Genomic DNA, 27204 nt, shown 5'->3' with positions numbered 1-27204 from the left:
GGCAACTTCATTTGTTTTGCTGCCCTCTGGATCATAATAATAAAGTAATAGAGTTTTATAAATTGGGCTCATGTGCTGAATACAAATCGAGAGGCTTAATTGGCCAGGATCTGAGTGTTCAGATACCTACCAGATGCTGTAACCATTGGGGAGAAGTATGAACTGAGTGCTTCTCTCCCTGTTTCACTGCAGGAGATGGGCCCATACACTGCTATAAAATTAATCTCCTGCCATGAGGAGAGAGAGAAAAGGACGCACTTAGTGAGCACTCCCCCTTACTATTTCTAGTGACTGGAGAGGGTCTGAGCACCAAAACCCAAAGTTTGTTTTTAAAGACATTGTCCATTTAAGGTTGCACATGAACATGCATCAAGCCCTTCTGGTATGGTGGTTTGAACTAGAATCCAGTTTGAGTCCATTGTAATGTTACTATGGGCTTCCTTTCTGTTGGGCATGCTCTGCACAATGTGGTTTAATATAAACTACATTCGACTATTATTATTATTTTTTTTTTGGGGGGGGGGGTATGTAGAGTTAATGTTGCATCACCTTGCAGGGACAAATGCTACTATTGCAGGGGAAGAGATGTGAAATATACAGTAATAATACATTATATACAAAAGTCATACCTTATGGTGTTAAGGAGACAGGGTTAATTTCTCAGCCCCCCCCCCCCCTTCCCCAGTAGTAATACATCATCTGATACAGTACATGTAAGTGTAAGATCACAATAACTGGTGTGCATGCACACACATCTAGAGCACACACATATTAAGGTCAGTCCTCAAGGATTTCCACCGCTGAATACTTCAGATGGAGACTCATTTGACCTATATTCTACCAACTCATATGTCATTTTTTAAAGTGTGTTAGTTTTAATTTAGAGATAAAATATCAAGACCCAGTTTGAAAAATGATGTTACGCCTTGGTTTAATTCCCATCTGCATAAATGGGAGATAAGACATAAACCCCTTGCTCTCTTTAATAAATGTAGGACTTATTATGGTCCTCATTAGACCAAATACTAATTTTACAAACACTCACATTGTACGTTAACAGTAATATAAACTACAAGAAATATATATATATATATATATATATATATATATATATATATATATATACATACATACATACATATATATACAGATTGTATTTTAAAAGCTTGCATGCCCTTTGTATCTTGCCAGGAGGATGAAGTCATGCCAGCTAAGTTTGATGAGAATTCTCTTATCTGGGTGGCTGCAGACCAGCCTGTGAAGGATAACAGCTTCCTGAGCTCAAAGATCCTGGACCTATGCGCAGATCTCCCAATCTTCTGGCTCCGACCAACATATCCCAAAGGTGAATTTTCTATATATAGACTGCCAAGATTTTAACTACTTTTGCATGTATCTTAACTGGTGGTTGTCTTATAAACTCAATAAGAAAGGTCCGACTATAGAAAATAAATGGATTTTCAGAGTCTTCACAGCAACAAACACATTTGCATTTTACTTGTGTGCCATATGTTACATTTAATGGATTACTATTACATCTGCCTTAGGATTACTGTTACATCTGATATGGACATATCTTCTGTATCAAGAAGAGATAAAAACTTCTATTACATATGTCACCTTGTTTGCTGCTATGGTCTTGCTGTAGATCAACTGAGCTATGGGCATTAACTGGGCAGAGTAGGACTTCTTATCATAAGCACTTCATCATATTAGAAGCCCATTGAGTGTAGCAATATGATGTTTGCCATCTGTTTTATAGTGGATTTAAGGATTACATGAATGAATGGGTTCACACAGGCTCAACCAGTCTGCATGGGGCAAAGGGGCATCCAGTTCAGATATGTTGATCTCAAAGATGGGACCCACATATATCAGATCTTTAAAAAGTGATTTGCCCATAGCAACCAATCAAAGCTTAGCTTTCATTTTATCAGATTACAGGTACAAACACACAGGCTGGATCCACAGCGAATTTCTCAGCGAAATCTGCTGCGGATCCTTTCCTGTTGGGTCCTATTAGTGGACATGATCGTAGCGGAATGTTGGGATTGACATCCCGCTGCGAGTATGTAACTGACAGCCCTGTTAACCCCCCGAAAGCCGGAGTATACTGTACCTGCTCCATGCTCCAGCTTGCTTTGCGGGTTCCCGGCTGAGCGGCCACCCATACTATATACATCCACCTATGACGTAAGGCCCCGCAAATTATATACCTCCTGCTCCTTAGTTCCTCCCTCATACTATATACATTCCCCCTCTGCAGTAATTCCCCCAATACTTTATACCTCCTTCCTCCCTCTGTAGGTATTCCCGTCAAACTGTATACATCCCCCTTCCAAAGTTGTCCCCTCATACTGTATTTATTCCTACCCTGCAGGGGGTCCCTATACTGTATACCTCCTTCCCCCTATGTAGTTATTCCTCCATACTGCATATATCCCTCCTCTGTAGTAGGCCCCCGATACTGTATACCTCCCTCCTACCTCTGTCGCTGTTTCCCCAAACTGTATACAGTCCCCCCTCTGGTAGTCTGCACACTGCATACCAAAGCCTCCCCCCTTAGATTTTCCCCCATGCTGTATATATTCCTCCTCAGCAGTAAGCCCCCCCCCCCCATACTTTACACCTCCCTACCTTCTCTGTAGTTTTTCCCACCATACTGTATGCATTCACCCGATGGAGGTAGTCCCAATACTACCCTGTATCCCCGAAAATAAGATATCCTCTGAAAATAAGGCATAGTGCAGGATTTACAGGATAGTTAAAAAAAAAGGCATCCCCTGAAGATAAGGCATCCCCCTAAAGTAAGACCTCCATGCTGCTAAGGGAAGGGGGGGGCACAGGCAGGGGGAGGTGGTTGTTTTGTCTGGTTATGTGATTATGCTGGTTAGGCTGGTTTGTGATGACAACTACTATACAGTATATAATAAATCTTCATTTCTTTTTGTTCAACAATAAGTGTCAATTCCTCATGGAAAAACAAGAGATCCCCTGAAAATAAGACATAGTGCCTCTTTAGAAGAAAAAAATTGGAATAGACAATATAAGACACTGCCTTATTTTTGGGAAAACACGGTATTATACCTCTCTCCTCCTCCGGAGCTGCCAGGAACATGCAACAGGTTTTGTTTTGTTTTTTTCAGTGGGGAAGTCGGGGGGGGTCCTGCTTCCAGCCTCACTTAAAAACCTGCCTGACCACAGCAGGACTCCAGCTGGTAAACCCTGCTGTGATCAGGCAGGGGTTAACGTTTTCCGGCATAATAGACATACCCCTGAATATCTTCTTAAAAGTCTGGGATCATCCTATACGCCCAGTCGTCTTATAAACCGGAAAATACAGTAAATTAGATCTTTGAGGTGCATATAATTTGGTTTGCAAGAGAGCAAGTTAAAACTAGGCTTGATCGAACAGAGGAAAAAGCAAGGTTCGATTGAACTCAAACCTAGCCGGACCTTCCGCATTTGATTGCTGAAGACTTTATGGTCCATAAGGACCCAGGAACCGTCTGCAATTCTGGGATACAGCCTATTACCTAGGCTGAATCCCGGAATTCCAGGCGGTCCCCGGGATGTCTCCTCCTTCAGCACGGACCATGAAGGCATCAGGAATTAAATGCGGAATGTCCGGCTAGGTTCAAATTCGATCGAACCTTGCTTTTTCCGCTGATGGATCAAGCCTAGTTATAAATGGAAAACAGCATTTAGTTCACATTGTAGACATAATAAATATATGTTCTTATATCTTTTGGACTTTACAATGCTCCGGCCATTGCCCAGCATTTTTATTAATTCAATTTTTTTAAAGATTTGATAGAGTGTTTGTTGGCTAATCGCTAGCCTTATTACACAAGACTATAGGAGACTTAAGCTACTAGACTTTTTTTTGTTTTATATTTATTTTATAAGAATTATTCGGGAAAATTGCACCAAGAACCAAGTTAACAAAGAAAGGGATAACTTTCATTTGGTTTCTCAAGCATGGGATGCTTTTTCTTCTACGCAAACATGATTCACAACAGCGACTATCCTTACCCTGAACTCTCTTTAATTGGATGCTTCAGAATGTACAGTAGGGGCAATTCTATCTCAAAGACTGTGAGAAAGATTTGCTATACCATTGTGCTCATAGTCTGACCTATTCAGAGAAGAATTATGAGATTCTGAGATCCCAGTCATCACTGCTGCTTACAAGGACTGGAATCATCATTTGAAGGATCAGGGCAGATCAAACAGTGGTTCCAAATGGCTATAGTAATCTAAAATTTGCCAGGTTTAAAATGAATTAATGACTATAAATTTGCAGGTCAAAAAGAGATTTAGACACAAAAATTTCTCTCCTGCTACTTTTGGAAGTCCAACTATCAGAAACATGTAAAGTAATAGGTTTTGACTTGCAACATTTGTGTCATGTTCACAACTGCACCTCACCAATGGGAGTATTGTAGACTCCTAGGCCAGGTTTACATACTGTACATCATTCGTTTGATGACATTGATGCCACATCTGATGGTAAAAATACATCAGTTGTCATAAGTTTTCCTATGCCTTTTTTTTTATTACCCATCAGTTGCTGGACAAGAGGGATGAAAGAACGCTGCAGGATGCGTTCTTCCATCCTTCGTGTCTGACAATCCGGTGTACAAATTTGAGTGCTGGTTTTTTTGAACTAATTCCACTCACTTGAATGGGACAGTTCAAAAGTCGGTTTCCCTCCAGCGCTTTACTACTTCTCCAGGTGGACACTGTGCCAGACCACCAGATGACTGTGAAGGGGGCCTTACAATGCCATATCATCTTTTATCATCTATCTCTATGGACTTTATTGTTGACTTACCAGTTACCAATAGGAGGAATTCCTACCAGTAGTGACTGATTGTCTCACGGTGCATTTTATTAATTACACTGGAATATCTTCTGTAAAAGAGACCATTATTCCTATAATTCAGAAGGTGTTCTGTCTTTATGGAATAAAGTTGTTTCTAAATGTTTTTTATCATCTCAAACCAAATGGTCAAATTCAGCACAAAGCACAAAACCTTGGTGCACTAACTATGGTGCTATATTTGCCACTTGAAGGGTGACTGGGTTGATTTGCTTAAAACAGCAAGTTCTCATGCAATAATTACATAATTAATTAGGTCGAAAAAGACAAGAGTCCATAAAGTTCAACCTATAACCCTTTCCTAATTATTGAAGTCCTCCACTAAACAAACACCATTCTTCACAAATTTATGCTGTACTCTATCCCTGCAGTAACTGACAGAATACAAACACTTCCACAGAATTTAGATGTGCTAAAACATCACATTAACACATTAAGATTTGCCCAGGAGAAATATAAGGAAGTAGCAAATAAATCTTGCAGATCTTTTCTAAAGGAGTATGGCCGTCCACCAAGAATCTACTTTCAGCTAAACTCGGCCAAAATATTGTTTACTTTTATAATTTTTGGACTAGCTCAGTGGTTGTCATCTTTAAATTCCCAGGATAATATTTTTGCATCCATTCTATGTACAACTCCTGGTCTCAGCTGATCCCAAAAATCAGATTAAAGATATTACACAATAGCAGGGCTATGGCCCCAAGGATAATTCATAGGAAGTAAGGAACCAGCAGGCAAAATCAGTGCTCCCTATCTGATGAGAGAATTCCACCAAAGATATAAACGAGGTCAAGCATCATCCAGAGGCCACCCTCAAAGGGAACCAATCAATGCCAAATAGGCCATGCAGCTATGTATTTAGCGTCAGTAAGCCTCCAGCACTGTTGCCAAACATGTAAGTGATCGATGACAGCTTTTTTCGATCCCCCTGATGCCTAAATAAGGTTAATTTACAAACAGCAAGATGGAAGACTATCAAAATTCTTTTTCAGGGGCTAGGAGGTGATCACTTATGACACGATGGAAAAGAGTTATCAAACATGGTGTCAAGTGAAACTGGCCCAGTTGCCCCTAGCAACCAATCAGATTCCACCTTTCATTCCCCACAGACTCTTTGGAAAATGAAAAGTGGAATCTGATTGGTTGCTAGGGGCAACTGAGCCAGTTTCACTTTACACCATGTTTAATAAACCTCCCCCAATATGCTGAGCTGCATGGCTGATCACACCACTATCAATCTACCTTTACTTAGGGCCCTAATAGAGACAATGATCAGCTGATGACACTGAAAATCAGCTGGTTGCGTTTTTTGGACCTGACCTAAAATCATTGTCCACCAACCGCGCATTGCTACGGCTGACGGCTGATGACCCGCTCTGAAACTACAAAGACAGTTCTGGAAAGGGAGTATAGGGCAGAAGAACACCGGGACCATGGAAAGGTAATGTATACAGTTAATGGCAAGGGGTTTACCTAGGGCTGGCCTATATACCACAAAAATACTAATACCGTAACGTCAACTTAGCCAGGATGGTATTTGCGGTATTTTTGTATTTCTATCTCCCTGTCCCGTCAGAGTGCCCCCCCCCCCCACACACACACACACACAAACACACACATTATATGCAAGGACATCTGTATCAGAGCGGGAGGTGGAGGAGAAGCAGGGTCCAGGTGAGAATGCCTGAGTGCCACCCTCCCGCACCAGTCCCGTCAAAGCACCCTCCGCCCATCCGAGCGCCACCCCTCACACCCATCCCGTCCGAGCACCCTACCGGTCCGGTCCGATGCACACACCCCTCACCAGGCCTGTCCGAGCGCTCCTCCACACCTGGCTGTGAGCGCTGCACATGTTAATGTCCTGTGTGTGCAGAGACACCGGCATGTCAGAGCTGGAGGTGGCTGACCTGTAGTTCAGTACAGGGCTGCAGCATAGGAGGAATGAATGGGCTGCAGCAGGCAGGATAATTTATAGGAGACTGCTGGAGCCCATTCTTTCCTCCTATGCTACAGCCCTGTACTGTTACTGAGGGGACTACAGGTCCCAGCATGCAGTGTGTCTATATGTGGCATAGTAATATACCCCTGTCTGCCCCCCCCCCGTATACAACCCTATCCATCCCCACCCCCCGTATAGTAATACACCTGTATCTCTATGCCTGTGCCCCCTGTATAGTCATACACCCCTATGTGCCTCCTGTATAGTCATGCACCCATGTCTGCCCCCTATCCCTATGTGCCCCCTGTATAGTTATACACCCATGTCTGCCCCCTATCCCTATGTGCCCCCTATCCCTATGTGCCTCCTGTATAGTAATACACCCCTGTCCGCCCCCTATCCCTATGTGCCCCCTATCCCTATGTGCCCCCTGTATAGTTATACACCCCTGTCCGCCCCTTATCCCTATGTGCCCCCTGTATAGTCATACACCCCTGTCCACCCCCTATCCCTATGTGGCCCCTGTATAGTCATACACCCTTATCCCTATGTACTCCCCTGTAAAGTCCTGTACCCCCATCCCTATGTACCTCCTGTATAGTAATACACCCCTATCCATCCCCCCTCATATAGTCATACACCCCTATCCCTATGTGACCCCCTGTGTATACACGTCCTGTAGAGGCTGTATACCTCTATACACATGTCCAGGTCTCTGCTGAGACCCCCTTACAATGACAAATAATTATAATGATAATAGACTAAATTGCACAGCCACGAGTTGCTGCTCAGTGAGGTTTTTTTACTTTTTTGAATCAAAATATCGCCAGTTTGGCATGGCAAGTGGGTGTGGTTTGCAAAAAGGGGTATGTCATAATTATCGTTCACTTATCATTATTGCGGCTACATGTGCGTTTAACCGCGATATTGATTTAGGCCATTATCGTCCAGCCCTAGGTGATAGGAGGCATCGGGCCATCTAATATGACCCTTAGTTTCAGGGACAAAAGTCAGGAGTACAAATTCTGGAGGCCCAGCCTATCAAAAAGAGTGGCAGTCCCTTTAATAATGACAGGTGATTCACCCTGCGTAACCAAACAGGTCTCACACTGATAAAGCCTACCTTATTCACACTGCTTATTGCATATAGTAATAAAAATTTATCTTAAATCCCATTATAAGGAGGACACCTTGTTACATACATCTGCCTAGTAGATGTTAACTAAAATTAGGTGTCTAATAAAACAGTAAAAGTATAACTCTCCTATGATCTGCACCCAAAGCTATTCACATAACATTTCTCATAGGGTTATCTTCTCAATAATATACTAATTAAATAAGGGATATTGGAGTCGAACAGTCTTCCCAATCCCCATGTATCATCTATATCATAAAAATCAAAGTCTGTCTGTCTGTCTGTCTGTCCTTCTGTCTGTCTGTCTGTCCTCTATAGACTTCCAAACGCCTGAACCGTTTGACCCCAAATTTGGCACACAGATACATTGGATGCCCGGGAAGGTTATTGCGAAGGTCCCGTCCCCGCCAGATGTACAGGAGGGGGGGGGAGGGGAAAGAGAGGCGCCCCATAGAGATGAATGGGAAAATCTCCTCACTGCAAACACAGGTGATATAATTATACCAATACCGCCATACCGTGACTGGGTAACACCGCCACACCAGACCTGACCAATACCGCCATACTGTGACTGGATAACACTGCCACACCAGACCTGACCAATACCGCCATACTGTGACTGGATAACACTGTCATACCAGACCTGACCAATACCGCCATACTGTGACTTGATAACACTGCCATACCAGACCTGACCAATACCGCCATACTGTGACTGGATAACACTGTCATACCAGACCTGACCAATACCGCCATACTGTGAATGGATAACACCGCCACACCAGACCTGACCAATACCGCTATACTGTGCTGGATAACACTGTCATACCAGACCTGACCAATACCACCATACTGTGCTGGATAACACTGTCATACCAGACCTGGCCAATACTGTCATACCAGACCTGGCCAATACCGCCATACTGTGACTGGATAACACTGCCATACCAGACCTGACCAATACCAGCAAACTGTGACTGGGTAACACCGCCATACCAGTCCTGACCAATACCACCATACTGTGACTGGATAACACCATCATATCAGACCTGACCAATACTGCCATACTGTGACTGGATAACACCGCTATACCAGACCTGACCAATACCACCATACCGTGACTGGATAACACCGCCACACCAGACCTGACCAATACCGCCATACTGTGACTGGATAACACCCCCATACCAGACATGACCAATACCGACACACTGTGACTGAATAACACTGCCATACGGGTAAATACAACCCTGCAGGTATACAGGACACTACAGGTATACAGGACCCCAAAACTATACACAAGTGCACGGGACCTCCACAAAACTATATACTACAGGTATACAGGACCCCAAACTTTACACTACAGGTATACAGGACCCCAAAACTATATACTACAGGTATACAGGACCTCCACCAACTATATACTTCAGGTATACAGGACCTCCACCAACTATATACTACAGGTATACAGGACCCCAAACTATACACTACAGGTATACAGGACCCCAAAACTATACACTACATGTATACAGGAACTCCACCAACTATATACTACAGGTATATAGGACCCCAAACTATACACTACAGGTATACAGGACCTCCACCAACTCTATACTATAGTTATACAGGACCCTCAAACTATTTACTACAAGTATACAGGACCCCCGAACTATATACTACAGGTATACAAGACCTCCACCAATTATACACTACAGGTATCCAGGACCCTCAAACTATAAACTACAGGTATACAAGACCTCCACCAACTATACATTACAGGTATACAGCACCAACTATATACTACAGGTATACAGGACCCCTGAACTATACAGTACAGGTATACAGGACCTTCACCAACTGTACACTGCAGGTATACAGGACCTCCCTCAACTATACACTATAGGTATACAGCCCCCCCAACTATGCACTACAGATATGCGAGACCCCTAAAAACTATACATTGTGGGTATACAGAACCCCTCCAACTATGCACTACAGGTATACACTAATTGCACTGATTAACTCAGATGAAACAATACCTTTAGCTTGGCCTCCTGGGCACCTTAGAACAAATCTAATTAACACACTGACACTTTATACCCGGGCAGCGCCGGGTACATTTTCTAGTATACAATATTAGTAAATTGTGAGAATTCATTTATTGAAGTTCATCATGTACATTCACTAAGATCTGCAAGATCAGCTTTATTGGAGAAATAGATAGATAGATAGATAGATAGATAGATAGATAGATAGATAGAGGGACCAATGTTATAAGGATGGTGTGAATCTGTGATCAGTAAATATGTTTCTGCCAGTTGCTTTGAAATATTACTCTTGGATCTGTGAAATTAAACCAAGAAACCAAAGGATGCATTTTAATTTCCACAAATGCTTTCCATCTAACCCACCTCATTATAGTGTCTCCTGGGAAGAAGAGCTTTGCTGCAAAGACCTGCAGTGTCAGTTGCTAATCCTAGAAACAAGACTATGACTATTCTATCAGCTGCTGTGCGGATTAACATCCTAAAAGTTAACCTTTGATGTTTACTTCCACAAAAGAAGTGCTATAATTTATAATTAAACGTGATTCCAAATTGCAATAGTGAATGTGTGAAATCATGGAAGACCCAGCTAGGCTGTTAAAGAGTTCCCGACCTGGATAGTTAGTAAATTTGTGCTCTGCTAACACCATTATATTTTCACAGTAACCATGTGAGCACTTATTGTTTCAGTCTAAATTGACATGTGATGTATTCATCTGTTTAATTTGCTCTATATTCATTTCCGTTTTAAGGCAATTTAGTTCACAACCAGCAGACTGGCTCTCCAGGATTTCTGCAGTATAACCTCCCCGCATGGGATGTAAGAATTATGTAGGCCTATGTAGTGCTAATAATATGTAGTGCTAATAAATGTGCACTCTGTTTCTGTTTGTCTAGAAAGTCAACGAGGTAAAAGGGATGTTAGAAGGAAAGTCAGGCAAGCTCAGAACCTAAACCTGGACCAGTTTGAGGCTGCGGCAGAAGAAGTCAACACCAGGCGCCAGGGAAACCGACGTGCTCAAAAAGTCAATGAAACCCAACCATCCTCTGAGAGAGAGACAGAGTTTAACCCAGAGAACCCATACCATGTAAGTTCTATACCAATCTACCTCCACTATTGCACAAACTGTAAACTCAAATATATATAGACACAGGTATCTAATTCTTAGACAATGTACACTGTACAGTCTAAAGGCTCTTTAATACAAGTCAACGCTGCTTAATATAATCAAGATTGGCACTAAATGGCTGAATGAACTGCAAGCCAGGCCATGCAAATCATCCTGGATTATTTATGCATCCCTTTAACCCCTTCATGACCAAGCCCAAAATGACCCAGTGGACCGCGCCAATTTTCATCTCTGCATTTTAGTTTTTTCCTCCTCCCCTTCTAAGAGCGCTAGCGCTTTTATTTTTCTATCTACAGGGCCATGTAAGGGCTTGTTTTTTTCAGGAACAGATGTACTTTGTAATGGCACTAGAGATGAGCGAACCTTGAGCATGCTCGAGTCCATACGAACCCAAGAATTCGGCATTTGATTAGCGGGGGCTGCTGAAGTTGGATAAAGCCCTAAGGCTATGTGGAAAACATGGATATAGTCATTGGCTGTATCCATGTTTTCCAGAAAACCTAAGAGCTTTATCCAACTTCAGCAGCCACCGCTAATCAAATGCCGATCGTTCGGGTTCGGATGGACTCGAGCATGCTCAAGGTTCACTCATCTCTAAATGGCACCTTTCAATTTACCATAACATGTATCACTGAACCCCAAAAATATTATTTACCTGACTGCAATGCAATGGAATGACGGATGTCCAATGCACACAGTGTATAAAATGATGGATGTTGTCTGGGCAGATGTTAAAATAATGATCATATCAATTATTTTCGGACATATTTTGCAAGCAGTGGACGTTATTTTTTAGTTGTGTTTTTCCTTTTCCACTGCCCCTTTTTCAGTTTTTTCTATAAAATTCAATGGACATTTTAATTAAAGACATACCCAAAGGCCAAGTAGTCCACCTAAACTAGATAAATGTACCAACAGCTGTTATTACACGGGCAGCCAATCTTTAAAATAACGGAAATCATTTTGGATGCAAAATGATGGTTGTTATTTTAAAAATTAAAAAAAAGCTTGTGGGAACATAGCCCTACACAGATTTTCAAATTTTTTTTCAATTAAAGCTTTTTTTAGTTTGCAAAAAATTATTATTTAAATTGCCCAATTGTGACTCCTATAATGTTTTTATTTTTTCAACTACGGGGCTGTATGGGGTGTATTTTTTTTATTTATATATAATGTAACAGAAATAAATTAATTATGAAATTAAATAGAAGTAAATTACAAATCTACATAACTTTCTGAAACCAGTTAATTTGAAAGAAAAAGATTTTCAATGGATAACCCCTTTAAAATCTTCACGTCACGCACATATCCCCTGCTTACACAGCTGATAATTATTTAAATGGATGTACAAGACCAATAACCCAGCTAACAAGCATTTTCTTTTCTCTTAGGGGCCATTTACACAGAAAGATTATCTTACAGATTATCTGCCAAAGATTTAAAGCCAAAGCCAGAAACTATAAACAGAGATCAGGTCGTAAAGGAAAGCCTGAGATTTCTCCTCTTTTCAAATCCATTCCTGGCTTTGGCTTCAAATCTTTGGCAGATATTCTGTCAGATAATCTTTCTGTGTAAATGGACCCTAAAGCTGGTAACTGGTCTTTTTACATGTGCCAGTTATCAGGAACAAGTGTTCCTATAAATGCTGATAACCAGCCCCTGTAAGAAAGGGGTACTCCGGAGGGGGGGGGGACAATATTTTCAAATAACTGGTGTCAGAAAGTCATACAAACTAATAATTTTTTTTATAAAAGAAATCTCCAGCCTTCAAGAACTTATCAACTGCTGTATGTTCTGCAGGAAGTGATGTATTATTCCCAGTCTGATATGGTACTCTCTACAGCCATCTCTGTGCATGTTAGAAACTGACAGTATAGTTTTTGTATTCAATGCTTATGAGCGGCCAACATATCCCAGGCTCATAGCATAGGTGCCGGCTGCCTCTGTGGCATATACACCATTCATCCAATAATAACAGGGTATTAAAGGTTCCCAGTCAATGTTAAATAGTGTACAAGATACGTTATACCTGCTGAAGTTTTTCCATTAGATCTCGTGACAGATAATTCCGCACAAAACTTTTGCAAACAGCACTTTGCATGAAGCCCACGTAGAAGGCAATTTCCATAACAGTTCTTTTCTTAAGATTGCTATGCATTTTATGCTTTTCAAGGTGTACAATGTTCTGAAAAACAGTAATTTAAATTGTGAATTCTTTGATGCGTACACACTACTTTCTCTATTCTTTGCTCAAAAAATATCTTTGTAATCTAATGTACATTAAAGGGAATTTAAAGAGAATTTCTTGCTAAAGAATATGAAAAAAAATACTCCAGTACCTTCTGAAGAAATCTAAACTAGATATGCCTTGTGGAAAATCAATATGGTGTTGGCTTGGTTTCCTAATCAATGTCATTGGAGTGATTTAACATGTGAGTATTTAAAGCAAGCTCACATTTCTAGATTTCATCAGTATTCATTCCCTGCAGGAGTTCTTGTCAGGCCTTTCAATAAAGTATTGTTCTTCCTACTTCTCCCTTACAATCGAGCCACAAGACCCTGGAATAAAAGAACACAGACACTGCAGACAACGCACTTTCTGCTATAACAGACTTTTAAAAAAATAGTATAGGATTTGACAGTATCATCAGGAGCAGACTATGCGCAGCTTTGCTTTCAGCTTCATTAAAAAAAATATAACATATATTACATACTCAAGAAGTGCCTGTTCTAGAAATGCATGAGATCATAGACCCCTTACTGTGAGTATAATTATACGGAAATAACACAAGATTTCTATTTAGGAGCTCGGTACTACAAGTAAGGTGACATTAGTCAGGCTGTAAATCCATTAAGTTATTCAGCTTAACTATATTAAGTACTGCATTATATATAGTAAAATTACAGGTACCCAAATACCATTATTAGAGTGTCTCTTTACAGTTTGTTCATATTTCTTCTTTACAGATTATACACTGTATAAACTACCAGTATATTCTCTTAGAGAACTCTGAAGGGTATTTGTGCTAATAATAATTCACAGACATTTAAAAATAAATTGACTCCTATTATAAAACTAACCCCTTTCATAGTCCACTGTGACCCAGAGTATGTTTCATCAATGTGTGTATATATATATATATATATGTTTAGTCCATCTTTCCTACCACCAAACCAGTTACTAAACTTTAAACTAAATTTACATATTGTCCCCTAGCCCCAGCATCCTCATTTAATGTACCAACCTTTTATTTGGCACAGTGTCAAATGCTATAGAAGAGTCCAGATACACAATTTCTGCAAAACCTATGGCACGCGTATGTGAATGTCAGTTAGTCATAAATAAAGAGTCTCTATAAAGAAGAAACAGCCTATGGCCCCGTTCACACAGAGCAAGAACGGCGGAATGCCGCCAGCCTCCGTGTCATAATGACACTCTATGGGAGGAGCGCGTGGCTCCTCTCCCCACGCTGAAGAACAGTTCCGTCGTTCTTGCTCTGTGTGAACTGGGCCTAAAAGTGGGCTGTTGTTTTCAGCAGGGGAACAGCATGATAATCCTGTCTTTATACCCTACCAATAGATCAAGCATTTAACCATCACTGGTGTTAGGTCTTTCTCAAAGATAGCACAGAAAATAATCACTCTTTACCACACTTAAATGGGTTGTCCAGAATTACAAAAACAGAGCCACTTTCTTCACGAAAAAGCGCAACACTTTTCTCTAGTTTGGGTGGTATTATGCAATTAGACTTATTCACTTCAGAGCTATGTTCACATTAAAAAGTTTTGCTGTTTTTATTTATTTTTTCCTCACATTGACGTTTGTTATTTTGAGTACCAAATGACGTCCGTCATATCACGTTTTGGGCGCTGTAGTTACAATGACGGCTGTTGTTACGTTATTCTAGTTCAGGCCCTTGTGTGGTTCATTTTTGAAGGGCCATTCAAATTAGCAGGAGAAATGGTGAAAGAACGGTGAGAAAAAAAAATGTGTTAACCAGTAATAACGCCCGTTGTTTGCAAAGTAACATCCGCAAATAACTGTCATGACCATTAATTTAATGCCCGCTCAAACAACGTCCGCTATTTAATACACTATGGGGGAGATTTATCAAAGGGTGTAAAATTTAGACAGGTGCAAACTGCCCACAGCAACCAATCACAGCTCAGCTTTCCTTTCAGCACTGCCTAAAGCTGAGCTGTGATTGGTTGCTGTGGGCAGTTTGCTCCAGTCTAAATTGTACACCCTTTGCCTTTTGCCTTTTTTTCCCTACACATTGTGAACATAGCCCATAGGAACTGAGTTGCAAAGTCCTACCTAAACTAAGGACAAGAGTGCTGCTGTTTCTGGAAGAAAGCGGTCATGTTTTTCTAATCCTGGATAACCCCACTAAGATTCTGCAAAGGTTACATCAGACCCACACTATGGCTGCAGCCCCACATTTTTCAAAAACACCTGCTCCACTTTAAATTGCCTTAGGCTGGGTTCACACTAGCATTTATTTTTTTTTTTTTGCTAACTGCCTTTATTAATTGAACGGATAAGCATAAACTGAGAAGACTGATGCAAACGGTTTGCAAAATTATCTTTTTTTAATGATCCATTTGCATTTTGGCTTTCTGTCTATCAGTTTGCATCAGTCAGCATCAGTTTGCATCAGTCAGCATACATTTGCATATCAGTATATTTTCTTTTCTCGGGCGTCTTATTGGGGGACACAGACACCATGGGGTATAGGCTGCTGTCACTAGGAGGCTGACACTAAGAAAAAATAAAACAAGTCGGCCCCTCCCAGCAGGCTATACCCGCCCACTGGCACTGAGCTAATCCAGTTTAGCTTAGTGTCAGTAGGAGGCAGATGCAGGTCTGGTTGCTCCAGATCATCTCTGCTACCTTTCTATTACTAACAACCCCTTTTTTCCTTACAGGTTGGGCACGGTGAGTAATCTAGACTCACCCTGATCCCACTCCCCAAGTGACCAGGGAACAGACCCTAAATATAGAGGGACTGTCTACCCTAGGTCACCTACGGCCGGACTCAGCGCCCAGGACACAGACCTGCTCAGCTGTCTGTCTCCTCATTGCGGACCTCGCTCCGCCAGCCCCTGCACACTCAGCCTCCCAGAGTTGAGCGTTCAGCGTGGCACAGTGCCGGCAGAAGACCAGAAGACATCGGATGGTGAGTTTCTGGTCTCGGCGTCTGCGCGTCCCCTTCGTGCTTGCTGCTACCCGGACCCCGGCGCGCACCCGACTCTCCCGCCGGCTGTAGCGCGCAGGTCCTGGCCGCTCCTCCACCTGGGCCCGGTGTCGGAGGATACTGGGTCCTCTGGTCCCGAGCGGCAGCTTGCTAGCTTTCCACCGGCGGCGTACGCCGCATTCCGGTCCCGGCGCCATTTTGGTTCAGGCGCCTATTTGAATTTCCCGCGCGCGCGGTCCGGCGCGGTGACGTCACTGCGCTGAGGACGTCGCGCCGGTACATGCGCGCGGGCAGGCGCGGTGACGTCACTGCGCTGAGGACGCCGCGCCAGTACATGCGGGCAGGCGCGGTGACGTCACTGCGCTGAGGACGCCGCGCTAGCACATTCCCGCGCGTCGGCTCCAGGATACAGGCTTCCGGTCCACACGCCGTCACTGTGCCCTGCTCTGCAGCCGTTTCTGCCGGTCTTCGCCGTGTCCCTGCTCCTGCTTCATCTTCAGGACGCTTTGAATCTCCCGGGTAAGCTCCCTGGGATTCTTTACTTTATGTTACTGTCTGTTTGCTGCCAGCTCACTGGATTTCTATTCTCCCTCTGCAGGCTGTCCCCAGTCTCCGGGTATTCTGCTGAAATCCTTCCACCACGACACCTTTTTTTCTTAAGCTGTCTGCCTAGGAGATTACACTTGTGTTTTTTTCTCTTTTTATTACATTATGTCTGAGTCAAGGTCTGACTCCTCTCGCCGTCAGCAACCTCCTTCTTCTGTTACTTACTATTTCTGTTCATCCTGTAACACTAAATCTTCTTCTGGCCATTCTCAGCCACTCTGCACTGCTTGCTCCATGCAGTCCTGCTCTTCTCAGTCCCTTGCACAGGATCCCCCTCCTTCCCAGGAGTCGGATGAGCCAGCTCCAGCTTGGGCGCGTTCCCTCTGTCATTCTGTCTCTCAGATGGCTGAGCTTTCCCAGTCGGTCGCGGCTGCCCTCGACCGTCTATCCACTTCCGCGGCAGCTCAGGCTCGCCCTCTCCCTTCCACCAGTCGCTCCGGTCGGAGTCGTTCCCGTAAACGCCTTCGGGCGGCCTCTTCCCGGTCGTCTTCAGGCTCCCCTAGGTCAAGTTTGGCCCCTGCCCACATCTCCCCAGCTAGACGGTCTCATTCTCCTGGAGACCAGTCAGACTCCGAGGGGGCTTCCGCCTCTGACCCAGAGGATTCTCACATGGCTGCCACGGTGGATAACCTCGTGGCCGCCATCCGTGATACCTTCCAGTTGAAGGATTCAGCGGATCCACCTCCATCCGGGGAGGTCTGTTTCAACAGGAGCGCCCTCCGTGTCCGTAGCTCCTTTCCAAGCCACAAGGAATTTGACGCTTTACTCACCAAGAACTGGAAGTCCCCGGATAAAAAGTTTGCCAAGCCCAAACGCTTGGACTCCTTGTATCCGTTTTCGCAGGACCTTGTGTCTCTCTGGTCTTCCCCCCCTTCTGTGGATCCTCCAGTTTCCCGTTTGACTAAGGCCACTACGCTTCCTCTTGACAATGTGGCTTCCTTCAAGGATTCCACCGATAGACGGGTGGAAGCCTTGGCTAGGTCGGCTTTCGAGGCCTCCGGATCCTCCCTTTTCCCCACCTTTGCCTCCACGTGGGTTTCCAAGGCGATATCGGTGTGGGCTAAACAACTGAGGGACGGTCTTCTTTCTGGGGCGCCCCCTGATGACCTGGCTGACCTTACTCAGCAAATACAAGATGCGGCCCAGTATATCTGTCTAGCTTCCCTGGATTCCGCAGCCAGCTCAGCCTTCGCTTCAGCTAATATCGTGGCCATACGTCGTTCACTATGGCTCCGTGAGTGGCGGGCTGACCCGGCCTCTAAGAGGTCTCTTACCAGTCTTCCTTTTGCAGGTTCCCGTCTTTTTGGGAAACGCTTGGACGAGATTATTTCTGACGCTACCAGAGGTAAGAGTACCAGTCTTCCCCAGCAGCGCCCGAAGCGTCAGGATACCCGACGCAAGCCGGGTTCCTTTCGCTCCTTTCGGTCGCTCCCGCCTGCTCCCTCCACTAAAAACGCGGGCTCTCAAAACAAGAGGACTGGTTTCTCCAGGAACCGTCCTTCCTGGCAATCCAGGACGAACTCCTCCCGGCCCCCCTTCAAGTCAGGCGCTCCCAAGACCGCCTCCTCCTGAAGGTTTCCCCCCGTGCGACTCCCCGCTGGTGGGCGGCCGTCTCCTGCATTTCCAGGAGGCATGGCTCTCCCATGTCGAGGACGCCTGGGTGCGGGACGTGGTTTCTCGGGGCTACAAGATAGAGTTTTCCTCCATTCCTCGCGACCGTTTCTTCCCTTCTCGCCTGCCTCGGTCTCCCTCTCTGGCGGCCGGGTTCTCTCAGGCCCTCCAGTCTCTCCTCAACAAGAGAGTTGTCGTTCCCGTTCCTTCCTCCCAACGGTTCCGCGGTTTCTATTCAAACCTTTTTGTAGTTCCGAAGAAGGACGGCTCGGTGCGTCCAATCTTGGACCTCAAGCGACTGAACCGCCATGTCCGGCTATCTCATTTTCGGATGGAGTCTCTGCGTTCTGTCATCGCGTCCCTGGAGCCGGGAGAGTTCCTCTCCTCGGTGGACATCCAGGACGCGTATCTCCATATTCCGATTTTTCCCCCCCACCAGCGTTTTCTTCGCTTCGCCATCGGATCGGACCACTTTCAGTTCGTGGCCCTACCTTTCGTCCTGGCCACGGCCCCTCGTGTTTTTACGAAGACCATGGCGGCTGTCATGGCTCTTTTACGGTCTCGAGGGATTTCAGTAACACCCTACTTGGACGACATTCTGGTCAAAGCCCCGTCCCGGGACCAGAATTTGGAAAGCCTCCGGATAACGTTGGACACTCTCTCTCGTTTCGGGTGGCTCCTCAACCGACCCAAGTCTTCCTTGACTCCCTCCCAGTCCATTGTGTTTCTGGGGATGAGGTTGGACTCGCTTCAGGCTCGGGTCTTTCTCCCGGAGGACAAGCTAGCGTCCCTTCGCTCCGGGGTTCGAGCCCTTTGCAGTCATCGCCCGGTGTCCATTCGATTCTGCATGAGGGTGCTGGGGAGGATGGTGGCCGCAATAGAGGCGGTGCCTTTTGCACAGTTCCACTCTCGTCCCCTTCAGCTATTCCTTCTGGCGCAGTGGGACAGGTCTCTTCCTTCCCTGGATCGCCGGGTCAGTCCCCCTGCTCGTCTTCGGAGGGATCTCCAATGGTGGCTCCAGTCTCAGAGCCTCTCCATCGGTCGCTCATTCCTTCCCATCCACTGGCAGATAGTAACCACCGACGCCAGCCTGCAGGGCTGGGGAGGAGTGTGGCACACTCTCACCGCGCAGGGGACTTGGTCGCCGCAGGAGTCTCGGCTTCCTATAAACATACTCGAACTACGGGCCATCAGGCTCTCTCTCCTGCACTGGCAGGCGCAGCTCCGAGGTCTCCCCGTCCGTGTACAGACAGACAATGCCACTGCGGCGGCGTACGTGAATCATCAGGGCGGCACCCGCAGCAGGGCCGCCATGACGGAAGTGGCGCTGATCCTCTCCTGGGCAGAGGTAAACGTGTCGGCCCTGTCGGCTGTCCACATTCCGGGGGTGGACAATTGGATGGCCGACTACCTGAGCCGCGCGCGTGTGGATCCAGGGGAATGGTCCCTGCACCCCGAGGTGTTCTCCCAGATCTGTCTCAGATGGGGAACGCCCGACGTGGATCTGATGGCATCCCGGATCAACCGACGTCTGCCGAAGTTTGTCTGTCGGACGCGGGACCCTCAGGCTCTGGCGTCAGACGCTCTGGTGATTCCTTGGCGGCAGTTTCGCATGCCTTACATTTTTCCTCCCCTCCCGCTCCTTCCACGGGTCCTGAGAAAAATCAAGGCGGAAGGGGTTCCAATCATCTTGGTGGCTCCGGACTGGCCTCGCCGCGCCTGGTACGCGGATCTAGTGAACCTCGCCGTCGACGCCCCCTGGCGTCTGCCCGACCGTCCGGATCTTCTAAGTCAAGGCCCGATCTGCCACCCGCATTTCGCGTCGCTTCGTTTGACGGCGTGGCTGTTGAAACCTGGGTCCTAAAGTCCCGGGGTTTCTCGGACGCGGTCGTCAGGACAATGATCAGGGCGCGGAAGTCGTCTTCTGCCAGGATTTACTATCGCTGTTGGAAGGCTTACCTCCGTCATTGTGAGGCCTGCGCGGCGCACCCGCTTTCCTTTTCGGTGGCCCGGCTCCTCGCCTTCCTCCAGGCAGGACTGGAGTCAGGCTTATCCCTTAGTTCCCTTAAGGGTCAGGTTTCCGCGCTTTCTGTTTTTTTCCAGAGACCCTTGGCTTCGATCTCTCAGGTGAAGACCTTCCTTCAGGGGGTGGCACATCTTGCCCCCCCTTATCGTCGTCCAATTCCCTCCTGGGACCTAAACCTGGTTTTGGATGCTTTGCAGTCTTCTCCATTTGAACCCCTCAGGGACGTGCCCCTGTCTATTCTCTCCTTCAAGGTGGTCTTCCTGGTGGCCATCACGTCGATTCGACGAGTATCGGAGTTGGCCGCTCTTTCTTGCCGCCCTCCCTTCCTGGTTTTTCATCAGGACAAGGTGGTGATGCGGCCTGTGGCCTCGTTCCAGCCCAAGGTCGTGTCGCCTTTTCACCTCAATGAGGATATTATCCTCCCCTCCTTCTGTCCCGCCCCCTCTCATCCGAGGGAGCGGGCGCTTCATCACTTAGACGTGGTTCGCGCCTTGCGTGTCTACCTTGCGCGGACAAAATCATTTCGCACTTCTGACTCCCTTTTCATCATCCCTGAGGGTCCTCGCAAGGGATCGGCAGCGTCCAAGGCGACTCTTGCCCGCTGGATTCGTTCTGCTATCTCTCGAGCTTACAGTGGTAAGGGGAAGGCTCCTCCTTTTGGAGTCTCGGCTCACTCCACTCGGTCGGTTGGGGCTTCCTGGGCTATCCGGCATGGGGCTTCGGCCCTTCAAGTGTGTAAGGCCGCCACCTGGAAGTCTCTGCATACCTTCTCGAAATTTTACCGGGTGGACACCTTTGCATCGGCTGATGCGAGTTTGGGCCGCTTGGTCTTGCAGGCAGCGGTGGCTTCTTCCCCTTGAGTTCTTCTCTGCTCTTTCCCTCCCAAGGGACTGCTTTGGGACGTCCCATGGTGTCTGTGTCCCCCAATAAGACGCCCGAGAAAGGAGGAGTTTTTACTCACCGTAAACTCTCTTTCTCGTAGTCTTCATTGGGGGACACAGCACCCACCCCTTGTTGTCTGTGTTGTTGTTGCCGTTTGGCCTGTGTTTTCAGACCTTGAGTGTGGACTTTGGTTTTTCCTTTTTCCTTCGGCTCCTCCTACTGCTTTTCACTACTGGATTAGCTCAGTGCCAGTGGGCGGGTATAGCCTGCTGGGAGGGGCCGACTTGTTTTATTTTTTCTTAGTGTCAGCCTCCTAGTGACAGCAGCCTATACCCCATGGTGTCTGTGTCCCCCAATGAAGACTACGAGAAAGAGAGTTTACGGTGAGTAAAAACTCCTCCTTTTTTGGTTTCTCCCTTCTTCTGCGCATGTTAATTGAAAAAACTGATGGAAACTGATAACTTGCAAACAGATGTAAACAGAAATACCTTCTTTTTAGATCCGTCCTCAATCACTATAATAAGAAAATTCATGTTGCGTTTTTGTGAACAAAAAAAAAAAGCGCATGCAGGATTTTTTTTACCATTCAAAAAAAACCCACAGAACACTGATGGAATAGAGCATCCTTTGGACGAATAAGTCACGTTACGTTAATTTAGTTAAAAATGGAACAGCTAAACGGAACTGTGACAGAGAATAACGCTAGTGTGAACTTCGACTTACAAACTTAGGGACTTGAATGAATTACCGACAAAGATTGAAGCTTTTTACTAGTAGTATAGAAACACTTGCTGCTTTATTTCACAGTCTTCCTAGACACATCTGTAATAAACCTACATGACATTAAATAAAATTCTGTCTAAAAGACAAAGAAGAAAAAAAGATCCAACAAAGGTGAAGACATGATGGTTTGGTGGTTGTATGAAACATTGCTTTTAAAACTTAGTTTATAGGAAAGTAATGCTTTCCCAAGTTGTCATGAGCATTAAACAACATTGTGTGAAAACGGCACTGTCCCCATTCACTTATGTGATAAGGTACATCTGTGTGTGCCAGTCCCTATTGTCTCTCCTGCTATTGCTGTGTCCCTTGCTGTTCCCTTGTTTTCCCAGGTGCTACTCCTGTCAGCTATTTTTGTGCACTGCTGTGTAATGCTTTACATCACATTTCAGTCAAGCTGAGAGCTTAGTTAGATGATTTCACCAAAGTGCCTCATGTTATTCCCAGCAGTGCAGACACAATAACTAAACCGATCATCTCACACAGACTCGCTCACCACAATAAGCCTTTTTTGTTCATGAAATAATATAATTTGCATTTGCAACATACTCCCCATGATTAAAATGCTCTGTTTATACACTGGAAGTATACGATGCAAATTGCTCTACTTTGCTATATCTTGTGTTAAAATAATAGAACAAAGACTAGCAACAGAGATGCCGAGAAGAGAGCGGCACAATCATATGCTGTATAAAGAGTAATGGAATGAGATGCCCACCTGCTCACCACCTGCTTATCCAATGCAGCCTGCTCTGTGCATAAATTCATCTTACAAAACAATGCAACAATGTTTGTTTAATAGCTGAACGTTCATGAGACGTCCCTCGAATAAATGGAAGTCAATTTTTTCAAATATTGGCATATGTTTTCCAAAAAATTGTGGGATCACACAGTGTAAGGAACAATGATAGAATCACCGTCAAAAACATATATATAGACCAGTGCGTCGCGCTTCATACTGCACTGAAATAAGATGCCCCAGATGTACAAGCCTAATAAGTGTGGTGCATCTCTGCACCGTCCATGCGCCAGACTTATTAACAATTCCAGCTATAAGCTAGAGACCTCTAACATTTATGGCCCCACCACTCCACTGACTTTTTTTTGTTGTTTTTTAGTGCAGTCATTGAGGTAAACGTGCTACTTGGGCAAACAGTTGTGACATTTGCATGCCAGAAAATTGTTATACAATTATAATAAATTTTCCTCCTTTGTATTTTGTTGATCCTCCTTAAGCAATGAAGGCTTTCTGAATTATTTTAGGTATAGACTTAATAAAAGCTGGTTACAATTTCGTCAACATGCAAAGGAACCTTATCATTGACAAATTTTAACCATACTTCAAATTTTACCATTCTTAAACCTATTTCCTACAGGTCAAAAAAAAATTCAAAAATTTGTACACCTGTGTATTTTCTGTTCAAGTAATGATTGGCATCTCGCCAGGTCTTTCAGCAGACATACAACCCCATATGAGTGACGGACCAATCAGAGGCAGCGCCAGCATTTCATGATTTCTCACTGAAGGACATTTCTTCTGCCCATCACCAGCTTTTACCCTGCGTTCTTCTCCTCCTCCTTGTACTGGCCTTCTTCTGAATTTTGCTCTAGGTTTGAATTTGGATAATGCGTGATCTCCTGCATTGACCTTCATTGACCTGTATTGGCCTGAATTTAAGTATTGTCTCTTCAATATTGTCTATGGTTTTGTGGCTTTGCTTCTGTGTTTTGATTTGGCCCTTGACATAACAGATTGCTTTGTCTTTATATATTTTGCCCTGACTGCCCTGCGTACTTAGCAGCATAATGACCATAGCCCACATGGGGCTGCTGTTTAAAGCAGATAGTCCAAGATGGCAGAGACAGTGGTCTGGGTTCAGTTAGGGCTCACTGTTTCCTTGTACATGACATCTTCCTTGGTCTTGGTTTCCATTTCCTGATTTTATACGTAGGTACTGGGAACAACCAACAACTTGCCATACTTTGTGTTATATATTTTAATAATTGGGACATAGCTGTAACTATTATCATTAGTGGCGCCCACAAACTTATTTATCTTTACCTTAGTGATTAAAGTAAAAATTCTTTGGTCCTATACTCTGAACTGTTATGTATGTTTCCTCAGAGGAAGATGGTAAATCAAAGATTCCCAGATAAGATCCTGACGATGAGTCTTGTAGGCGGCACCAAACACATTTCAGTTTCACCATGTGTTAAGATGGAATCCAATGTACCAATATTAGCTGTGGCATTGTACTAAAATATACAATTTGCACTAAAGAAGAAAATAGATAAACATTTACTAAAATATCACAACTTCTATCAACTTCATGTTAATTTGCCAAATGTCCTATGTCTTGAATCCTGGTGATACAATTGCACTGAACATGTTGACTGACCAGTTTTCTGCTTGTCTTTCTACCAGCTGGAAGGAGAGGGGGGTATGACTTTTGACCCAATGCTGGACCACCAAGGCATCTGCTGTATCGAATGCAGAAGAAGCTACACCCATTGCCAGCGAATCTGTGAGCCTTTTGGTGGCTACTACCCATTTCCATATAACTACCAGGGATGCCGTTCTGCATGCAGAGTTGTCATGCCCTGCAGCTGGTGGGTTGCACGAATCCTAGGAGTTGTGTAACATGGATGAAGACATAAGAAATTGTTTATGTGAAAAGAACAAATGTCTCAAAAGCTGATTGATACTGTGTTGTAAATAAAGACCTAAGTTAAGAACTGAAGTCCACAGTCATTGAGTGGAATACATAGGTCTCCTAGATCCTCTGTGCGTATGGTATGTGCAATAGTCTTCCTCCATGGAATCCTTCAAACATTTTATAGATTCTGAATTAGTGTTTTAATGTAGAAACCGGTCCAGCTGTGAGGCATATTTCCTGACGTAATTTAGAAGTGTTCATTTTTGAACTTAAACAGTTGACAATGTGACATGCAGAATTTACAGTATATATATATATGAACGTGTAATAAAGAGATTGTTCAGTTTCTACAGTAGAATTTGAGTGTAATTATCACAAAATATAAGATAAGAAATTGGAAAAAAAAAATCTAGACGTCATAAGAGAAATTAACACTGGGAATATATCTGCTTCAACAAATAAAGCTTCTTCTTTGAGTAATGAATACAGTTTTCCTATATACTTCATGCATCCAACCCTTACAGTGTCCAAGACCTCTGCTTGCAGGAATCTTCTTTATATACTTCCAGTTTATACAAGATCCTTTCTGGCCATGTAATAGACACTGATGTATGTCTTGCTACTTACAGTGCAGTTTTGTATACTTGTGTGGTTACCACAGGATCATGAAGAGTTTTTGCTTATTTAGAAATCAACATTGAAAGTTCCTATTGAATGACTACAACACGACGGGGCACTCTGGAGGGGGAAATAGTTTTCTAATCATCTGTAAGGAAGTCATGCAGATTTATAAATTTCTAATTTTTTTTAACTCACACCTTCCAGTACTTATCAGCTGCTGTATGTTCTGAAGGAAGTAAAGTATTCTTTCCAGTCTTACACACTGCTCTCTGCTGCCACCTCTGTCCATGACAGGAACTGTCCATTTTCTACTGCTCTGAACAGTTCCTGACATGGACAGAGGTGGCAGCAGGGAGCACCATGTTAGACTGGATAGAATACTAGATAGTAGTCTCTATATTGTACAAAGAATTGAATTTATTTGCTAGATCTGAATACCCTTTAAAGTATAATTCTGTGCAAAATTACAATTTCACCTTTTGTCCACAGTCATTACCTTACTTACATGAATGACATTATTCTAGTTGCTGTCGACGACAATGTAACAACCGAGCAGCACAGCACATTTTAACAAATATGTTTCTGTGGGAATAATGCTCTGTATAAAAGCCAGATTATTATAGTAGTTACAATGTGATTTCACTCTCTCCTACAGTTCTGCCATGGTAGGGTTTGCTCTCACATTCAGGTTTTGCCTATGGCAAATCTCACATATATTTTTAAATGAATCTGCTGCAGAAATCCAAGGATCAAATATGGATTTTTTGCTATAGATGTGCGAGCAGTTTTACACAGTTATTACTCGCATTGTCATGCAATGTGGTTATTCCACAGTTTTTCTATGTGTAAAAGTGTGGAAAATAATGGACATCCACAATAAAAGCTACAATATGTTTATTTTCTGCATTTTTTTCTGCCCTGCTTCAGTGGTGTATATAAAATATATCCCTTATGATTAGTTCCAGAATTTTGGTAGATTCTATCAGAATTTTGGTTCAAAATTCACTTCTGAATCTGGAACTTGGTTTCAAGGTTGCCAAAATGTCAACCCAAAATAGGTGGAAAAATTAGATTAAAGGGAACCAATCAACTAAAAAACTGTTATACGCTCTATCCATCCTAAATGTATTAGGATATACATCATGGACCTGCAAAAACACAGAGATAACTAGATGGTGTCTATGCGCATACAGCACAGGAATTGATAAAAGTATATTTTTTGGGGTATACCTGGTTTGCAGCGGTACTATAGATATATTATTTTAGGTTGGCTGTGAGTTCAGAGTAGTGAAGAGGAATTTGACTCGAGAGTCTCAAGCCAGTTTAGTACTGTGCTCTGCAGGAACTTTAGAAGAAAAAGTAGAATACTTGAGAGTAGAAGAATATTTGTGCCGTTGTTTCAACCTCTGTATTGATACCACCTATTGCCCTGCAGTGTCAGGTGACTAACCAGGTGACACAAGCCCCAGTCCTTGTTACCTGAGTTGAGCAAGGTGGCCAAAATAACCTGGTTACACCTGCGCTGCGAGATAGAGTACGTAGGCTTCTAGCAACTTTGCTCTATCCGGATCAGTTCCTCTTGTTTCAGGATACTGTCCGGCACCAATAGAGATGTTCAATGGCGTGGGTTGGGATGATCCCTGATTTGTCCTCTCTTGAGTGGTTTAGCACTGCATAGTTGGAATACGG

At 44.2% G+C, this 27204-nt stretch overlaps 1 protein-coding gene across 1 annotated transcript in view; it reads left to right on the top strand.

Annotated features, from left to right (window-relative positions):
- Nucleotides 1–25378, top strand: part of CNMD (chondromodulin) — a 71091-nt gene extending 45713 nt beyond the window's left edge. Inside the window, exons 5-7 of the mRNA XM_069972314.1 lie at nucleotides 1192–1345; nucleotides 10902–11092; nucleotides 24663–25378. Of these exons, the coding sequence (XP_069828415.1) occupies nucleotides 1192–1345; nucleotides 10902–11092; nucleotides 24663–24878 (561 nt within the window). The 3' untranslated portion in view covers nucleotides 24879–25378. The remainder of the gene's footprint in view (nucleotides 1–1191; nucleotides 1346–10901; nucleotides 11093–24662) is intronic.
- Nucleotides 25379–27204: the final 1826 nt, after the last annotated feature.

The sequence above is a fragment of the Dendropsophus ebraccatus genome, chromosome 5, assembly GCF_027789765.1.
Source record: "Dendropsophus ebraccatus isolate aDenEbr1 chromosome 5, aDenEbr1.pat, whole genome shotgun sequence".
In the NCBI taxonomy this organism is placed as follows: domain Eukaryota; kingdom Metazoa; phylum Chordata; class Amphibia; order Anura; family Hylidae; genus Dendropsophus; species Dendropsophus ebraccatus.
This window is presented reverse-complemented; position numbering and strand designations above follow the sequence as displayed.